General features: G+C 41.5%; 1 protein-coding gene across 4 annotated transcripts in view; it reads right to left on the reverse strand.

Moving 5' to 3' along the window:
- Window positions 1-143: 143 nt before the first annotated feature.
- The window catches only part of ddx11 (DEAD/H-box helicase 11), a 31535-nt gene continuing 12392 nt past the window's right edge, over window positions 144-19286 (reverse strand). For 3 of the 4 annotated variants that reach the window (XM_022231017.2, XM_087132566.1, XM_022231018.2), the window contains exons 9-23: window positions 12995-13206; window positions 12274-12426; window positions 11772-11818; window positions 10933-11125; window positions 10677-10715; window positions 10212-10350; window positions 9642-9764; window positions 7621-7806; window positions 6484-6587; window positions 5983-6201; window positions 4828-4934; window positions 4185-4269; window positions 3391-3466; window positions 1999-2153; window positions 144-1594 (exon numbers count right to left, since the gene is read on the reverse strand). In XM_022231017.2, the coding sequence (XP_022086709.2) occupies window positions 1532-1594; window positions 1999-2153; window positions 3391-3466; window positions 4185-4269; window positions 4828-4934; window positions 5983-6201; window positions 6484-6587; window positions 7621-7806; window positions 9642-9764; window positions 10212-10350; window positions 10677-10715; window positions 10933-11125; window positions 11772-11818; window positions 12274-12426; window positions 12995-13206 (1901 nt within the window). In that variant the 3' untranslated portion in view covers window positions 144-1531. The remainder of the gene's footprint in view (window positions 1595-1998; window positions 2154-3390; window positions 3467-4184; window positions 4270-4827; window positions 4935-5982; window positions 6202-6483; window positions 6588-7620; window positions 7807-9641; window positions 9765-10211; window positions 10351-10676; window positions 10716-10932; window positions 11126-11771; window positions 11819-12273; window positions 12427-12994; window positions 13207-19286) is intronic. The other variant, XM_087132567.1, reaches the window with a different exon arrangement.

Raw genomic sequence — 19286 nt, forward strand, 5'->3', positions numbered from 1 at the left:
CATCTAGTCAACTGAAAAGGGGGCCACAGTTTTACCAATATTTCTCAATATTACGAATTAAATTCAAACTACTTTTTCCTCATGCAGTCAAGCTCATTTCTGAGCACTTCAGTAATTCAAACAATGATTGAAACACACAGAGATTCTAAATAAATATCTTTATTTAACACCATCCTTTTTTCTTTGAAAGTATCAAAACAGTTAATAAATATTTTCCGTGATGTACAAACGCATTAACTTGAAAAAACTAACAGTAATTTCCAACCAAAAATTTAATGCTTGCTGATAAAGGCACTTTTGCAACAGATCGAATACAGCATGACATTTACATGTAAGTAACGTGAGGTATTGCTGTGGGTACCTTACTGTTACACCACAGAGAAAAGACACAGACCTAGCATTGCCAGTACAAAGAAGGCCTGCTCACAGTGCCACCAGTGCTAAGCCGCAGGGCACCGGTGATCACTAACCACAGAGAAACGATTACTTGACCTTGTATGGATAGCTGTTGTACCCTAAAACCAGATACCAAACTTGGATGGAACTTCACTGGCCACTAGCGGATCCGAGGGGGATGCCCACCACAGCCAGGGCCCCTCCCCCAGACGGGCCCATTTTTTTAATAATGAGAAGGGCAATTTTGGAAGATTAATTCATATCCCTTCCTTCCGAAAGTGCATACAAAGCTCTGAACCTTAGCCTCACCACTAGGTGAACATGAAGAAACTCTCAACATTTCTTGCCCCTTGGATAAAATTTACCTTCCCCCTTGAGTAGGGCTAATACAGTAAGTGTAAATGACCACTTTTCCTGGGCCTTATTTCAAAACAGATGTTTCACTTGTCTTACTTTACACCTGAAGCTCCCCAGACAGTTTCCAAGTAAACTGTAGATGCCAAGTACAAAAATTCTTCAAAACGTGACCTTGTGTTAGCCACGCAAATGTTTGTGGGGCAGGAAATCGAAGCTGTATTGAACTTTTACAGGCCTCAACCCAAAGAAGCTGATATTGGGTCAAACTCCCTGAACTGCATCTGAGCTGGGGAACACCGAGACATGTTGAAAAGGGCACACATTTATGATACAACCGACAAAATTATAACGTCAACAATTTGTTATATTCAATATGACTGTGTGTTTCAAGTCCAGCCACAAACACCAAATGTTTTCCTTATTATTTTAGGAGTATTTCGATTGGATGTGGACTACCTGTTCCAAAGTCTTTAGGCATTCCATTATCTGTGCAGTGACAATCACTCTGGACTGCCTTGGACCTCACCAAGCACTATCTTAACTGCACTCAGATTAATGCCACTGTCATGTGGACACCTAAATCTGTCAAATAAATTATCTCCAGCAATCCGTCGATCTCTCCAACACACAGGATTTTCATGGAATCAGTTGCACTTGTTACACACGATTCCTTCAAACTGCCATCCGGCATGTTGCGAGACGGGGGGGAAAAAGGCCTGCTACATCCCACAATTCAACTTCCGTTTGCCTGCTTCAATTTGGCAGGACTTCGCTGGTGCTATACGGGGCTTGGATGGCTCTCGGAAGATTGTGCCGCACTCGGTCGCTTGGTCACAAAGAACTGCAGAACAGACAGAGGAGCATAATCAGTGAGCAAGTCTCCACCAAAGTTGGAAAAGGGCAGGTTGACACGGATCTTTTCACTTCAATCGGTATCTTTGAAGGAAGCAAGTGCTGAATACTTCTTAGACAGTCTTTGTGTACAACTTTTCATTTCTCTTTTATGGATGAAACCAGCTGACCTCCCTTTGGTAGGAACTCACCATTAGTGAGCCTTTTGCGAGTTAAATTTGAATGAAATGGTACACTGAGTTATGTTCATGTTCACATGAACATAACAATTTGAATGCTCCATACTAAAGACACTGTTGCTACACGTTGTGATTTAGGGCAAGCTTTTACTTAGTTACATAAGAGACGCTTTGCACCAATAGACTGCTTTCAATGGATAAGAAGGGTGCTCACTTTGCTGATCATGGCGAAGGCAGGGCCAAATCGCGGCGTGATCTGCATGCGTTGCCTGATCCATCCTGGAAGCTTGCCCTGCACGGAGGGCCTGGCGTAGCGCTGGTCCAGCAGCAGGATAGTGGCGTAGTCCCCCTTGTGACGGATAGCCCGCCCTGAAAATGGACCAAGGTATTCGGTGAACTTGATGGTCTGGAAAGTCAAGAGGATTTCTGCATGGAATCTTTCTGCCCTCAACTTTTCTGGCAGATGGCCCGTCCTGAAATGGGACGAGGAGCTCGCCTCGAAATCCAAGACAGATTCTGCATGGAATGCTTGTCTTCAGCTTTCCTTTGGCACATTCCAGGAACAACATCTAATACTTAAAATGGAGTGCTGCAAAATCTTGTTGAAATCCTCGTGCACTGACCTACCCTTTTAAAACAAGCTTTCATCAAAGAAGTCGAAGAGATGATCACTTTTCAGAACAAAGCTGTACATTTGTGTAATTTTTGTCACCTAACATTAACCACTTCCTGCCGAGGACTCCGGGATCGGAAACGTATGGTTTATATGGGTGGCCGGGGTCTCCGAACTCGGACAAAGGAAACAGGGCCCTGTAACAAAAGACCGTACTCCGAACAAAAGACCAGGCTGCTGGGCATTACCGACATTTTTCACTCTCAAAAGTGGTGATAATCCAGCCTTGTTTTGAAACCTTATACCAGGGTTTGGGGCATTGAGAGCAAGTGGGTTACCACCGGGGACAAAAGCGCTCCACCACCGCAGCGATGAGCCACACAGCACCGCTGCACGCTAATCTGGCCCCTATTGAAAAGATGTCAGCAGTGCACTAAGCCAGGTTCGTGAACAAAAGACAGTTATACAACATCGCACAATCTGGGCTCTGTTTACAAGGCTGCTGGCCTGGCTGAAATACTCAGGCGTCAATGAAGGTCACCTGTCAACTTAGAGTAGTGCCTAAAGATTACTTGGTGCGGCTATAAACGACCGTTAAATGAAATGATGAATTTTTGAAGGATTTTGAAAACGGAAAAAATGATAGTCATGCCTGTCCAGCATCATCAACATTGAAAAATACCCCGGCATGAAGTGGTTAACAGTCCTGCAAATACATTTTTACTAAGACTTGGATTCCATTTAACCTGACAGAAACAATGTTTTTTAATCAACACATACTATGTTTGGATTGATCAACGAAAGGTAATCAGCTCACAGTTCCTCACCTGCAACATTATTGGGAGAACAAGTTCGACTAAATTTGTTTGTGAATCTGCCACCATTGGGCCAATTTAGCACCATAGAAGCGTCTTATTTGATATCATCAATTCGTTGTTATATCACAGTGAATGAAGACAGGTTTTCTTTACAATGGATGCATGGGTAGCTTACCGATGGACTGATTGACAGCTTTCATGCAGATGTTGTCGTAGTGCTGTTGACCGGCTGATTTGCCGTCAATCGGGGGCTGATCAAAATACAAACAATAAGACCATGCTTTTCTTTAAGCCTAACAGTGTGGAAAATCTTGTATTGGAGACATCTTTACCACAGATGCCAACTTTTGAAAATGAAAATGTGTAATCCTATCGCACTTCCAGTTCCGATTTCCCGACCGACCCTAAATTTTTGGTGCAATCCTAAAAAATCAGCAATTTAGAACAATTTCTTTTTTAAATCCTGTTGTCTTTCTTTCAAAACAAACACCTGTCAACAACTTCTTTTCATGTCAAAGCACTTGTATTTACCTGACTAGCATTGTGCAAGTGTGAATTGTAATTAATCTTTGATAATAATTTTTATTTTAATCACTTTTGTGGCAATTTTTACCAACTTTTGTCACATCCAATCAGCACAGAAGATGGTAAAAAAAAATCCTTACCTACCAACCCTATTTAATCAGAAGCAGTACATGTACAATGCATGGACGTACACAGTCACGTTGCATTTGAAGTGCAATTGTGCCTATTCGCCCATTCCTTACCTGAAGAAGTTATCCAACCAAATTTCAAAGCATAGCATTTTATCAGAAATAAAAACTTATTTTCTGCCATGAGTATTCTTCGCCAACAGTCAGCAGAACCATGTACAGGTCCTTGGCTAGTAAGCCACAGGTCAGGAGTCCAAATCTCAACTGATTTAGCTGTTTGCCAGATCATTTCTCAAAGTCTTCCACCAAGACTCACCATAGTGGCATTGAGGTAGTCCATCTTTTCCTTGAGTTCAGGAGACTTGATATTGGCGTAGGGAAGTCCAACCATTATGACACACCTGCCAAGAGAATGAACCCAAACAATTATCTTCCTCAAATCCAGAGTAACTTAAAAACCGCAGAGCTCCCAACATTCAGATTTCAAAAATAGTACTTTTTATAGCATCCAACGATTTTGTTCTTTTACTTTACTTTCATTTTCCTGAACACCGCGTCCATTTTATGGTACATTCCTTTTGAAAGTTGTGCAATACAAAACCCCTTCAATGAACTTAGCGCACTTAGGATGCACACAGACTCCTGACCAATCAGACCTGATCAAACTGTCTTGTATCCATGTGAATGCGTGATTTACGTAGCAGGCATTATCACTTCTCAGCGGGCATTATCAAATGTTAATACACAGTCACATGACGCATTTCGACCAATAGGAATTGAAAAACTGTCCCAGGTATTTATGAATTGCCGTTTCAATTACATTGAACCAAAGAAAAGCCCCGCTCATGTATTTGATATGAAATACTGCAAATGAAAATAAATCGAAGCCATTTTCGATGAAGACTTGAGAGTCTCTTTGATTAAGATGAATGTCTGGGACAAAAACCCAATGTCGATACCTGCCCAGGTCATCAGAGAAGTTGATCCCCTCGCTCATCTTGGCACCCACCACGCACAACAAGATGGCCCCATTCACGGATCCCCACGTTCCTCCTGAGCTACACTTCTGGAAGATCAAGAGGACCAGAATTGACAGTTATTTCTGATATTCTGTAAAACTGTAACCACTTGCCGTCAGGGTTGCCGGTACCAGAACCGTATTCTTTATACGCGTGGCCAGGGTCTCCAAAATCGGACAAAGGGAACTGGGTCTTGCAACAAAAGACCATACTCATAAAAAAAGACTAGGCTGCTGGGCATTACCGACATTTTTTCACTCTCAATAGTGGAGATAAGCCAGCCTTGTTTTGAAACAGTTTACCACATTTGGGGGATTTAGCGCAAGCGGATTACCACCGGGGACAAAAGCGCTCCACCACTGCAGCGACGAGCCACACAGTACTGCTGCACACTAAACTGGCACCTAGTGAAGAGGTCAGCAGCGCACTGTGCCAAGTTCATGAACTAAAGAAAATTACATAACACCGCACAATCTGGGCTCTTTTTACAAGGCAGCAGGCCTGGCTGAAATACTCAGGCATCAATAGATGTTGTCTGTCAGATTAGAGTAGAACCAGGCAGCCCTTCGTGTGGGTGTAAGTGTCCAGTAAATGAAGATAGGAATTTTTGAAGAATTTTGAAAACAGAAAAAAAAGAGAATTATCCCGTCCCAGCATCATCAACATTCATAAATGCCCCCCGGCGCGAAGTGGTTAAGGAGAATACCGGAGATATTTGACTATTGGTAACTGCGCACAGATTCATTTATCACCTGTGGATATGTCATTCCAGAAGTTGAAAGCAATGTAAAATGTCACCATAAGCCTCCTGGTCAGGAGAAACATCATATGAAAAAATGTCCATAAGCTATTAAAAACAGAACAGATATTTCACAATTGAGAAACCCTGCCTTTCCAAACTGAGTGAAAATAATTTCTCAAGATACTGATATACATGTATTGTGTTCACTATAACAAATGGTTGATTCCAAACTTTATTCAAATATAACTCGCAAAAGGCTAATTTTTCTGGACATTTTCATTTCCATGAAAATGGCATCCAATGGCTTCTTCTTATTTATACATGCACATGCTCACAATTATATTAAATCTCACCTCAATGAAGCTTGCATACTGTCCCAGCACAAAGTCTGCCTGGCCGGCCTTTCGTGGTTCCCGGAAGACTCTCTTGCGCATTTCAATACGCTTGATCACACTGGTGCTGTCCCAGTGATTAAACAGTCGCTTCTCGTAGTCATAGGAAGGCAGGAAACAGACGATGCCACCGGGAACAACATTGGACACATTGGTAAGAACGCGTCCAACCTCGTCCATCTAGGAGAAGTAAATTATCATTTTACATGAAAAACCAAACCTAATTAAATTGAAATTATGAAAAATTCACAGCATTAACACCTGGTCTACTCAGTAAAAGTGCTCTTCTCGTTTAGACCAGGTATATACTGTAGACCAGTTGAAATTTCAAGTGTTTTGAGTCTTTCAATCTGCAGTCCAGCCTTCTACACATTTGCATGTGAACTTCAGGAGACACAATATGAGAAAAATTAATTCAGCTCAGTACAGGCTTTGCATGGAGTCAGGAGTGAGCGCGCTCACCATTTTGGGCAGGTCACGTGACTGGTAGGTGAAATCCAGCTCAACACCGGAGGGGCCTTTGGCCAATGCTATCGGCAGCAACTGCTCCGGTGGAATCACATGACCTGAGATCAACCCACAAACAAATCAAGCAAAATGAAAATCATTCTGATACTTTGATGACCAAATAACTACTTCTAGTCTAACAGAATTAAGTCTGGTTTCCATATGGTTGTAGCGTAGACGGTTCGCAAGACGTGAAGACGCAGACAGGAACAGAAGAGATGGTGCATGGCACCATTCCACCCAAAAAATAAAACAAAATTGCATCTGAAACTCTGTATCTTTTGCAGAAAATACCCGCTTAGATTGACTATACTGCCTCATGATACCAAAACTGCACTCCAGTTTCATGTGTTTTGTCGATGGTCAGCTATTTTAATTGATAATATTATTATATATTAATTGTAATATTTAAGCATTAAGGAGAAAATGGTCGAAATCCGTGGAACTAAGCAAGAATGACATTGTTGCACGCCGATAATGCCAGCATGCTTGTTTGTATTGGGATACCACGGCTACTTGACATAGAAGCCGGCAAAGTTGAACCTGGCTCAACTTTGCCGATCGTTCACGGGTAGGTTTGCATTTGTCGGCGTTGTCGGCGACACCTCCATCTAGCATGTTTCCATATGTCCATGTTGCAGTTTGCGTCTTGATCGCATTGCTATCGATATGGAAACCAGGCTTTATTTCCAACTAGCCAGACACTCACACATCGAACTATTAAGAAAGACTTGTGCTGAAAAATCCTTTAATTGAAAAGTGGAGAAAGTGATACTTTGCTGAAAATGCACTCCATTGTATGATATTTCTTCCGACAAATTCAAAATTTTCAACACTCCGAGTAACCGGGTAAAATCTGCTACTTCAACACAATCTGCCACTACCGACTTCTCAGGCTTTGTGTGTGTACAAATAAATGGAAGGTTAGCATCAGGCCGAAAGGAGTCAAGGCACTTGACATCCTGATCCATCAGTAGTGACTGTGTATACAGATAGCCAGATCACATTTAAGTGTCCTCTGGCATGACATGGTAAAACGTGCACAAAAGATGCCATGCCAGACACCGAAGTCATGACTCATGAAAGCCTTACCGCATGAGAACTCCACGATTCTTCCTTCGTCGACGCCCCCGCAGTACAGCAACTGCTGCTTGAACTCGTCCACGGGCTGCATGGTGCCGCCGGCGACGATCACCGCCCTGGCTTTTTGCAGCACCTGCGTGAAGTGTACGGCCGGGTTGAGCAGAAGGAACTTGATGCTGCACTTGCTGAGAATTTCTACAAGAGACGGGAGAAGATAGAAACGCCACCATCCACTGACTGGAGAACTACACAAGATGCGTGAAATATTGGGCCAATTTCACAGAGCTGCTTTAGCATAAAATTTGCATATGTGCAAAAAACTTCCTTAAAAAGCTAAGGAAAGGCTTCAAATATTTAAACATCCAGAGTTTGGGAGGTAGATTGGCCACCCCAAAACCAGTATATTATGGATTTATCTCTCAAAAATTAACAGGAGAGAAATAAGGGGTGATTTCTTTCGACTGGGCCGATTTGGGAAACACACAAGGTCAAACTTTGTGTTTATGTTAGGTTGATGACGTCATTTGGGCGTAAGGCATAACAGGCATGCATGAAGCATGCATGAACATACATGTGAACTGGCATCGTTGTGGCCCAAATGCATTAAAATGAGTTTTGAGGACGTGTAGAAAATACACATTATACATTAATCTCAATGTATAAACCTAAAATCTTACTCTTAGCTGGTCAAAATAATTGTGAGATTTGTTCCCAAATAGAGTACAATACGTTGAAGGTGGAGAGGAACATATTTTTCCTGGCATACATGTGAGAAAGGACTCGTGTTCACGTGCAGTATGACTATTCGTCGAATAACACGGTCAGCGTAGGAGTCAGCACGGAACCTGGCAGTGTTGCGGGGCTGCTGTGACAGTCCCAAACCTGGCCGTGGTCCAGCAGCACAGCAGCGCCGTCACAGGCAGACGCAACACAACAAAAGCAGTGTGCGAGGCTTATGCGTCACGCTTCTAAATTCAGAGTGCTTTTGCAGACACTAGATAAAAAAATCTGGATATTGTTGAAGCAGTCCTGAAAAATCCTTGGCATATTAGTTGTATCTACGACAACTGGGAAGGTTAAAAATCAACCCTTAATGAGCTGTCCAGGAATGATCAATTCAACTCATCATTGCACGGAAACGTCAACACCGAGTCTCAGTGTACGAGAATCCTGTCCGAAACTACAAACTGCACAAGACCGGGGTATGTTTTATTTTATGACAAAAACAGAACAAATCATGCACTTAAACTTGATGGATGGAACAATCAACATAATGGACAAGAACCGCGCACTACGAGACTTGCATGAAAGATCCACACTGTTTACAACCACATCTCCCATATGATGTTTTGGGGTCACCGGTATGTCATTAACCCATTTTTTGGACATTGTTTCGGCCATAAATGGGAAAAGTGTTCAGTTTTTTTCATATTCATTTTGAAAGACTGTCTTGCCACCCATTGTTTACAGGTTATAATTGGGGAAAGGTTTTCTTTTCCCTATCTCTTTAATAAATAAGCTAAGGTTACCAGCAAATCTGTGTGTGATGTATGTTGCTTTGGGCTGGTATTTAGCTGTTGTTTGGTTAGCATGACAATCACATGGAATTTCGGCCAGTAACCTTGCTTTATTAAGCAAGGTTTTTTTCATCCTTAAGCAAAATTTGCGATTAAGCAGCTCTATGAAATCAGCCCCAGTATTGATGTGGGTCTGGGTCAACAGATGCACTGTTTGTACTACTACCAGGGGAAAGTACTAATAAGTGGCAAGATTCCTGACTTTGCATTCCAAAGCCATTCATATAAGCTGAACAACCACATGTGCTTTTGTTCAAAGGTCAACGGTCAGAAAAATATCAGATGCTTGAGTGCAATTTTACCCTTCCGCAAAAAGAATCACGTAATGTTCTTTACTAACCAATTAAACCTGCATCTCCAACAAAATTCCACAAAATGCTGCACAAATATAAAATTAACATAAAGCACAGCTGGACTTTTTATTTTCAACTGCCACGGACGGCACTGTCCTACCTTGTTTATGGATGACAACTCTCCCGTCTTTGTCGGCGTTTGTGAGGGACAGCAGGAAGCCCTCGATGTGCAGGAGAGGAGAGGAGAAAGTCTGCCATTCCTCCTCCCTCCTGTCACTAGCTTCTGAAATTGAAACAAAAATTCACTGAAAACTTCTCTTCTCTCTAAACCTGACTCAGTTTTTACGTCCTGAAAGATCCCAAGAAAAAAAGGGGCCCGTTAACATGTATGTACAATCAGTGCAGAAACAAACACAAGCATGAATACATGTACGTGATAGAGTAAACAAGTTGCTCTGTATTTTATGTTGCACCAACACTCGCAAAGAACTTCAGAATTATTACTCAGCAGCTGGTAACCGTGCACATTGTCTCAGCCCTCATAGGCAGCCATTTATACACCTGGATAGCGAAAGGTAAGTTGGGGTAAAGCGACTTGCTCCAGGACGTAACATGCTACCACCGCTCGATTTGAACCCCAAACCCAAATCTTGGGAGTCACAAACCCTAACCACTATAACCACACGCCCAATATTGAATCACATTGAAAGCCGAGGGGTTTTCCTCTCACCTGCAGAGGGCGATGTTTGCTTGTCTGTGGGTTTCTGGCTGAGTTCTTGGAGGAACCTGGTCATGGCAGACTGTGGTGGGGCAGAATCCGCCTCCGCTATCTTCACTGAGGGCTGGTACCGCTCTATAAAACCATTCAGCTGTACAAAAAGAAGTAGAAATGCAGTAGTGTCAATGCAATTTTGGTAGAGGAATAAAAAGAAATTATGTAAAATAATTTCTCACATGACTTGAACTTAGTGTTTCACAAACCTCTTGATTTAAAAAAACAATTGAATTTCCTTGTTCAAAACAAAATATTTCAAAAGGGTTTTGATTTTTAAGATACTGCAGGCAAAGTAAAGATAAACTAAGGATGGTAGCAAAAAATAAAAAACCAAACCAAAAAAGATAAAAGTAAGAATTTGCAGAATTTACAATTTAGAAAACAGTTATGAAGTTGGAAACACAAAATGTTGACTGATACCTTTCTGGAGATCTGGCTAACTTCACAATATTTCTGTAGCTGCAGATTGAAAAAAACAAAAGAAAAATGATGTGAACCATCTTGGTGGGGATCACTGAAAGATCACCATATCTTAGACAACGTGTTTCAATTTGGGTACATCAATTATCCCAAGGAAATGTGAGATCAAGATAAGGCTTGCCTGCCAACCTAGAAATAGAGTGTACATGCCAAACAAACTTTGAGGATGGAATAGGGGGCTTGAATTCAAGACTACCTTAAAGAGATTGATGTTGTCAATCTGTGTGGCAAACAGGAAGTCATTGATGGTGTACAGCTGGCTGGTCTCTGGACCAGTCTTCTGGGTATCTGGCGGGCAGTCTACCTTGCCTCCCAGGCACCGGATCCAACCGGACAGCACCTGCAGAATCTGCTTGATGTACATCAGGTTCTTAGCCTTGAGGCGACTCCTGCAAAACCGCATTAAGAAACAGTGCTTTCTCAATCTCTTTGCATACAGGGGCTTGAGCTCCATGGTTCCTAGAGCCCGGTCTTACTAGTGTCAACAACCCTGTCTTTCATACAACATACACCAAGGGGATTCTGGGTTGTTAGCACTTTTAATGCTTGCATCCAGAATACTGCATGGTTTTTCTTGCACAATTCAAACCAGGCCGGGCCACGACACCAAACATTTACAGTGGATAGTGCACGCGAGGATGTACATCCTACATCACGATGGATTCCAGTAGATTTAGAGACCTTCCTTAATGATTTGTAGGAGGGCAAAGGGTGATTTTAACAAGAATTTTGCATACGCACACGTTACTCTTGATACTTGCAGGTGCAGGAAAATGTTGCGGGCCTTTCCCTTGTATCACATTGCGCGAACAATCAATGGTTACCTACATATATCTGCTAACTTGCTGCATAATGAAACAAGTATATTCCCAAGTCTACTCGTGAGTTTACTCTCGATGGCCCGGTGGTCATATTTCTACTATTTGTGCACTCAGGAACATATGTTAGCTCAAACCCAGTCCTTAAATTCTTTGGAAGGTGGTTAGCCCAATTTCCAAAGATTTTACAAACCGTACAAGGCCAGAAGGTACTCACCTATATTTTGTCATGTACTGATTGAGCTGTGAGTGGGCACGACATAGCTGCAATGCAGAAATGCATTATTACCATTACCAGTGTTTTGTGTCTCAACGATAGATAGCTCTGATGGCTACCAGTGATGCAACGCAAACCTTAAATGAGAGGAATCCGCTAATTTTGTGTTTGGATTTTGTCAAGCTGTCAGAAAAGCACTCTTAACGAATGTCTCTTTCATGTATCATCAGGAATGCAAAACAGCACCAACATTACATGTATTGGCTGAAATTGGTGGTACACAAGGAAAATAACTCACACACAATATGATGGCAACTTGTCATCTAAAATTTGAAACAAAAATAAAATTGCAGGATACTTGCATTCCAGCAGCATTTTAAATCTTTGCCACATGCATGCATTTATGAACCATGAGAGTTCAGATGTGGGCCTTGGTATGAATTATTGGTGACGATAACTCACCTTTGATGAACTGCTTGAAAAAATGGATACGTTTGCCTACCTGGCCTCCAGTCACCTCTACACTGTACACATTGGAGATGGTTTCAATGAGGTTGTGCGCCTCATCGATGATGACAATGTTTCCGTCCAGACGTATGCCGCATGCATTGCGAGTGGATTCGTGCAGGAGTGTATTGTATGGAAGAACGACAAGCTGAGAGAATTAACACCGAAACTCTTTTTGATGCATTCACTAAACAGTCTCAAAAGTCAGAACGTTTTCATTTTTACAACATACATCACTTTGGACAGGTTTTAAGAGGAAAAGTGTTATGGTATAAATTTTAAGAAAGGCTATTTCAGAGTTACAACAATGTAGCTAGCAATGTGCATGGGCAACCTACTGAGGACCCATGGCCTCTCACGTTAGTCTTTTGTTTCAGTCCACAGTGTACAACAAGTAGAGACTTGATGGCAAGAAACAGAAAGTGCTTAAGTTACAAACTCCTGCACTGATCATGTACTGTATGGTACTGAGGACCCAGTGTCCTCTTATCGTTCCTTGTGAGTCCTCGGCGTACAGCATAACTATAGATTTGATGGCAATGCATTACAAAGCACTACCACAGCAACCCTCTGTAACCGATCTGGCACTCTATTTACAAAAGTATTTTTCTGGGGACCCTCTGTCCTCTTAAGTATTTTTTTGCAAGTCTTCAGTGTACCTGTATGGCATAACCATAGTTTTGCAACAATTCATAACAAGTACTAAAACTACATACCTCTGCACCAGGGATGGCATATCGCGTGCCGTAGTACGGACATGCCTTCAACTCTCGGCCAACTTTCAGTAACTGCTCGAGGTCAAGCACTTCAACCACGGCTCTGTCCTTGAAGGAATCCATCTGGCTCGCTGCGTAGAATGGACAGCCAGATGTTGCCTCCTTCTTTCTCTTGGACTTGCCTGGGTCGCCATCCTTGTCCCTCATTTTCTCTGGTCAAAGTTGATTCAGAACAAGGTGAAAACACAATCAGAAGAGCATGGGTTAAGACAGCACCGTTGAAGTTGGTGCGTTCCCAGACTGAGGATGAGACCTCACATCTTAGCATGTAAAAACAGGCAGTGTCTTTGAGACTTCTTAATTTCCAATGGGCTCCACACACTGGGAAGACTCTAGCTTTTTCTGCATGTTGTTAGGCCTACATGTTGGTCTCAAGAACACACACAAATAGAGCACATTAATATGACCCACCATCCCAAAACCAGGCTGTAGGTAGGTAACTTCATAACCATAAAACAGAGGAACTTCCACTCCTCAGATATTCATGGAAGTTTTATGGCTATCACTACCCGTAAGAGGCTTACTGCAGAGAGAGTTTCGATTTAACGTGGATCACTTTAAATTGTAAAAAAAGCTGAAGGAGAGGAATTGTCCCACATCACAAATACCAACTTTGGTATGTTTTGGTATGGCGGGTCACATTTCTGCACGTGGGTTATTTCAGCAAGTTGACCTCATATCCGATATGGAATTATAAGCTGAGTGACCTGAGATTCTTCAAGAAATGAAAGACACTGGAACCAACTCATGGTACAAGTGACCGAGAGAAGAAACTTTTCACAAAGGACAGCAGCATTTCTTACAGTGGCACAGTGTACATGGACAGGCAAGTTCCACTATGGCATTCCTGTACATGTACCATAGATGACGTATTTTCCACAAGCTTTTACGGCCTCCCCAAAACCAGTGTTCCTCTCAAAGTCTGAACATATTGGCTATCAAAATTACTTTGCCTTTCACTTGTAAAACTGAAGAAAAAAAACAAAAAAGTGGCAACGAAATGTTTCAATGAAGGGAAACAAAGTGCCTGAATATCTCATGCGATTCACCTGAGGTCATTTCAAGCCAAAGTAATTGTAAATGTGCAGATCACCACACAGGGTCATTTGTATGCACATTCAATCATTTCAGACACACAGAAGCATCATTTCAAACATACACTTGTACCCACGTGTGTAAAAACATGACCACAAGTGTCTTAAATGCGTTAATATGGCTTAAATGCAAGTCACAATATCACCTAATATTGTACCACTTTACTTGTTCATGAATCAAACTCAACTTTTTAGCAATAACTTTGCTGGGGGAGGACATGTGTTGACTTCCCTCATTGTTAGTGCCAACATTTCAGCATGTATGTGCTCAGTTATACTGTTTATTAGAGCTCACAGGTCACTCATCAGGTGTGGTAACTGTGTGATCTTCAAGATGGCCACATCTTGAATGACAAACCACATTTGGCTGGGCCCTTCATTCATGGCTACATGTAATGAAATGGAAAATTTTGAATGAAAGTCATGTAACAATTTAACAGCACAAGTAATTACGGCAAAGATCGTGAACACAGTCCTCTGTTCGTTTTCCTATTAATGACAACTGTTTGTAGACAAAACATTTGAGAGCAACTGGAACAAATGCCAACTGCATGTACTTTCATACTAATTTTCACTGTGGGAAATATTCTGACTTATCTGTTTTAATTTCTTTTTGAGGACTGCATCCTTGAGCTAGCCAGTCAGACTTAGGAATTCCACAGCCGGGTCAAACACATCCACAGCAACAAGTTAATCTGCCCCTGTTTAGGAACAAGTCTAAATCCAGTAAAGTACTTTGATCTAGCAATTTGACTGTCAAAGGCCAAGACTGACAGAGGCCTAACAAAGGTTTTTTAGGAGGGGGTGGGCACAACCAATCTTCCCTATTCATCCAAACTTGAGAATTAGTCATTAAACTAAAAGAACAAGTTTGTCATTTCAAAATCATACATTTTTAGGAAGAAAAATACATCAGCAACTGGGCATGAGAGATTTTAATCAGTTTGCAAGTTCATGTCAGATTATTACTTTAAGCTGTTTTTTCTACATATACAACCAAGTCTAATAAATCTTCAATAAAGTCCACAACAGCTAGCAGCCTTGATTGCAAATCTGATGACTGACACGACTGTCATTCAGCAATCAACTTCACAATCCTGCTAAACAGAGATTTGTTCTTCAATACAAACGACGACAGCAACAGCAAACAAGTTGCATATGAAACAGAGTCCATTAGGTTTGCAGGACTAATAAAACTTTAGCGTGGGAGGATTGAATCTTGCAGAAGAGATTGACAAACTCAAATTACATTTTAATTGCCAAACTGGAGAGTGACATCCAAACGTGTTGGCTCATATCAATTTTAATGGTTAACGCTGTAAACAGTACGTGTGAATAGCCAATCACAGCCATGGAATCCAGAGACTGGTTCCCTAGCAATACAATCGCTAGCCAATCGGCATGAGTTCTAACCCAACTGAATGCAAATTTGCCCCTTTATCAACCACACTCAACTTCATTTAGCACATTTCGTCAGCAAGGGATGAGACATGTTCACTGCATTACAACAGTTCCAGAGATAGTTATGGCCAATCTGTGCAGCTAGACTTAAGGTGGAAAATGGCCAAGCCGAGGCATTACTGTACATACATGTATGTTTAGAAGAGATGCTACGTTCTGTTTTGATATAAAATATTTTGGAAAGTGATTTGACAAATTATTTCAACATTTTAATGGACGGACATACCTCAAGACTCCAGTATTGAGGAGGTGTGCCTGAAGCCATAGTACATGTACACTTGAGCAAGTGAAAACCAAAAGCCATCTGGAAACTGTTAATAAATTGGGGCTAAGCGTTTCATCATGAACTCAACCCAGCAGTTTGCCAATCTGGACTTTAACAACGTATCTACCACACCTGGTAGCATGGTTGGAACAACAGCACGCGACACTGTCAACTGCATTCTTTTGGTGGTCTCTACCATTCTCCTTCTGTCATTAAACCCTTTGTGTCTCTTAGCTCTTAGAAGAGTTGACAACGTCCAGGAAACGACCAAAATATTTCTGAGATCAATCACGACTGCTGATCTGGGCATTGGGATTTTTCTGGCCTTACCCGCCACTGTTGCTGCACTCACGCAAACTGATAATTTTGAAGTGAAAGTGCTTTGTGGTGTGCAGGCATTTGTATCAAAAGTGTGTATCTACACTACAACACTATCGCTTCTGTTCCTGACAGTAGACAGACTCATAGCCATAGAGTTGGCATTGCGTTACCCTTCTCTAGTGACTACAAAACGAGCACGAATCTTAGTAAGCTGTACATGGTTTGTTGCCACTTTGATTGAGTTGGGACATGCTACTGCAACACAGTGGACACCGGTCTACTCTGAAGGTGCTCTCTCCTGCGTGTTTTTCTCTGAGGAATCCCATGAAGCAAACCACATCATACAGATGTGTCTCTCAATAAGCTGTCTGTTGGTGGTACTGATAGCATATACCCGACTGTTTCTGATCTCGTGCAAGCACGCTAAGCGCATCGCTGACGACAACCAAAATGCTCAAGCTGCAATCGCAAGACCAGCAAATCGCATCCGCACCAAGACCTTGAAGACGGTGCTCATCATCGTGATATCCAGTTTTGTCTTCATGATACTGCCAATGATGTTTGGTTCTCTGCGACCATACATGACAGAAGCGACCGACCACATAGCATCCATGCTGATGTTTGTGCTGCCCACACTGACAAACAGCTGGTTCAATACTTTCATCTATTACCTCCGCAACAGGGAGTTTCGTCAGGTGGTACACCATCTCCTGGCATCTTCCTACCGACGCCTGAGAAGGCGTTTTCCTTGTTAAGCCTCCTGCTAAGGTAATCAGAGTAACCCGCTCCTTCATGTGTGTGTATAATCCCCAATCTGTGCTGATCAATCAGTTCTACGGAACTAGAGCGACGTGTATATGTACAAGTATTTGTGAGTACTTTGGTTGAAATAAGAGAGGATCTGGTTTCAATCCTACATGGTGGACTTTGTCAGCAAAAAGAAAGAAATTAGATATGATTTGACTTACTGGTCAGTACAAAGGTCATCTCTTTCAAAACTTGCTGTTACCTGAATGTCACACCACTGGTTACTCGCAACTAAAGACCGGCCAGGCACATATTTATTCCCTTTCATAAATATCATTTTTAGTCAGAGAGTCAAAAGAATTATGATGGATTTCCAACAATTTGGTTCTAGAATTTTACTTTCATTTCCCTAAACACCCCAGTCCTTTTTATGGTATACTCCTTATGCAAGTTGTAAAATACAATCTCCTTATATGGATATGGTTCGTATGTGGAGAGCCAAGTGCACACAGACTCTTGACTAATCAGAGTCGATTAAACTGTCACATACATGTATCTAGGTGTCAGTGCATGACTTATGCAGTGGGCATTATCACTTCTCAGCAGACTTTATCAAGGTTAATACACAGTCAAGTTGCATGTTGTTGAATAGAGAGACATTCTGAGGCATTTACGAATACCATAGTTGTATAAACCTTGTGATAGTTGTTTTTCTTGGCCCAAAGTCTACATCTAGAATTGATCATGCTTTAGTCTCTTCTACAAGCGGTAACAGTGTTGTCTCATGTGATGCTACAGACTCCTGTGTCTTTTCTGATCACAGTCCAGTTAAGCTTGTTCTTGATCCATGCTGTGAGCATTTGCATATTAAGGATAGACCTTATCCCAGTAGGTAGCAAAACCTCTTGTTGGAAAGCAAGTGAGCCACAACTCTGATTGGGTAATTGTTTTAAAGGAAGAGAGTACTTTTCGTAATTCTTATCCAGCTGGATTTAATTAAACAACACACCACAACCACTCACTGTACTTTTGCCAGGAACGGAGTTGCTTCACGTTATAACTTCAATCGGATCAATGTTCTCACAGTTTCATTGGACATGTCCAAGGCAACTGAAACCTGTTGTAAATTTTAAAAATTTTCCAGACAAAAATATGCTTTTGTTTCGTGTTGAGTTTGCTTTTGTGTTTTACTTTGTCCTTTCATCAGGTCTTTGAAGTAAGATGGGGTGAAGTTGCCTCTAACAAATTCACAACTGACACTGTTAATCAACGAGGTGTCTTACATGTATCTCCTATTTCATTTTTGATGTATTTAGATGGTTTGATTGATAAGTTAAAAAAAAATAGTGGTGGTGTTGGTTGTAACATAGCAGAGTATTGAGCTGGTTGTCTGGCCTATGCAGACAATATTTCTGTGCTTGCAACAACTTGAACGGGCCTTCAATCGATGATCACTATTTGTGAAAATTGTGCAACTGAGTTTGATATTCTTTTTCAATGGCTCCAAGTGTCAGCTTTTAGCTTTTAGGAGGGGTAACTGCCAAATTCACAGCTGACGAGTGTAATACAGACAAAGCTTTGCATTTAGGACAAAACATATAGATAGTCCAGATAATCGGGTCACAAAGGCCAATACTAATTTTTGGAGCAGTTGAAATATGTTCAGAGCTGAATTTATCCACTAATCTCACGGTGCAAGCTTTTTAACCAGTTGTGTTGTTGCTTTTATGGTGCCCCTCTCAATTTGGGGCTTTTATCCAACTCAACATGTAAGCGTTCCTGTGTTCAGTGGAGGAAGGGTTTAGTTAAATGCGGCACCTGCAACCTTTGACACAGAGTTGACATTGTTGCTTTGCTGTTCAATAGTCTCCCCCTCAAAATTGGTTTTAAGAGCAGGTTTTATAACTTCAAGAGTGCCATTTATTTTTTAAAGAAAGGGATTTAATATAAGCTGTAGTCATACTCCGTGTGGCATTATGTAACCTGTGTTCAAAGTTTGGAAGAATACGACTGAATTAAACTAAAGGGCTCCTTTAAAACATGGTTTGATACAGTGACTTCAAATGAGAGATTTATGTATCTATTCTCAGGGATATGATCGCTGTTAGAGACGGCAATGTGGACTCTGTAATTTTTTAATGTCACTGATGTTATTGACATTATCAAGGACACAATGTGTAAATTAATCAGTTTCTTGTGGAACTTTTCTGGGAGGTAACTGGGAGGGTGATAACTTTTTTCACTGCGCAACAAAATTGGGCAAATAAAGATACTACACTGAGTAAACAAACAAGCCTATGCGATACCGAGGCTGGCAAATTTGAGAGCATGTTCTTCAAAACAC

This window comes from Acanthaster planci, linkage group LG02, assembly GCF_054643075.1.
Source record: "Acanthaster planci isolate LZ-2023a linkage group LG02, COTS_SCS, whole genome shotgun sequence".
Lineage (NCBI taxonomy): Eukaryota > Metazoa > Echinodermata > Asteroidea > Valvatida > Acanthasteridae > Acanthaster > Acanthaster planci.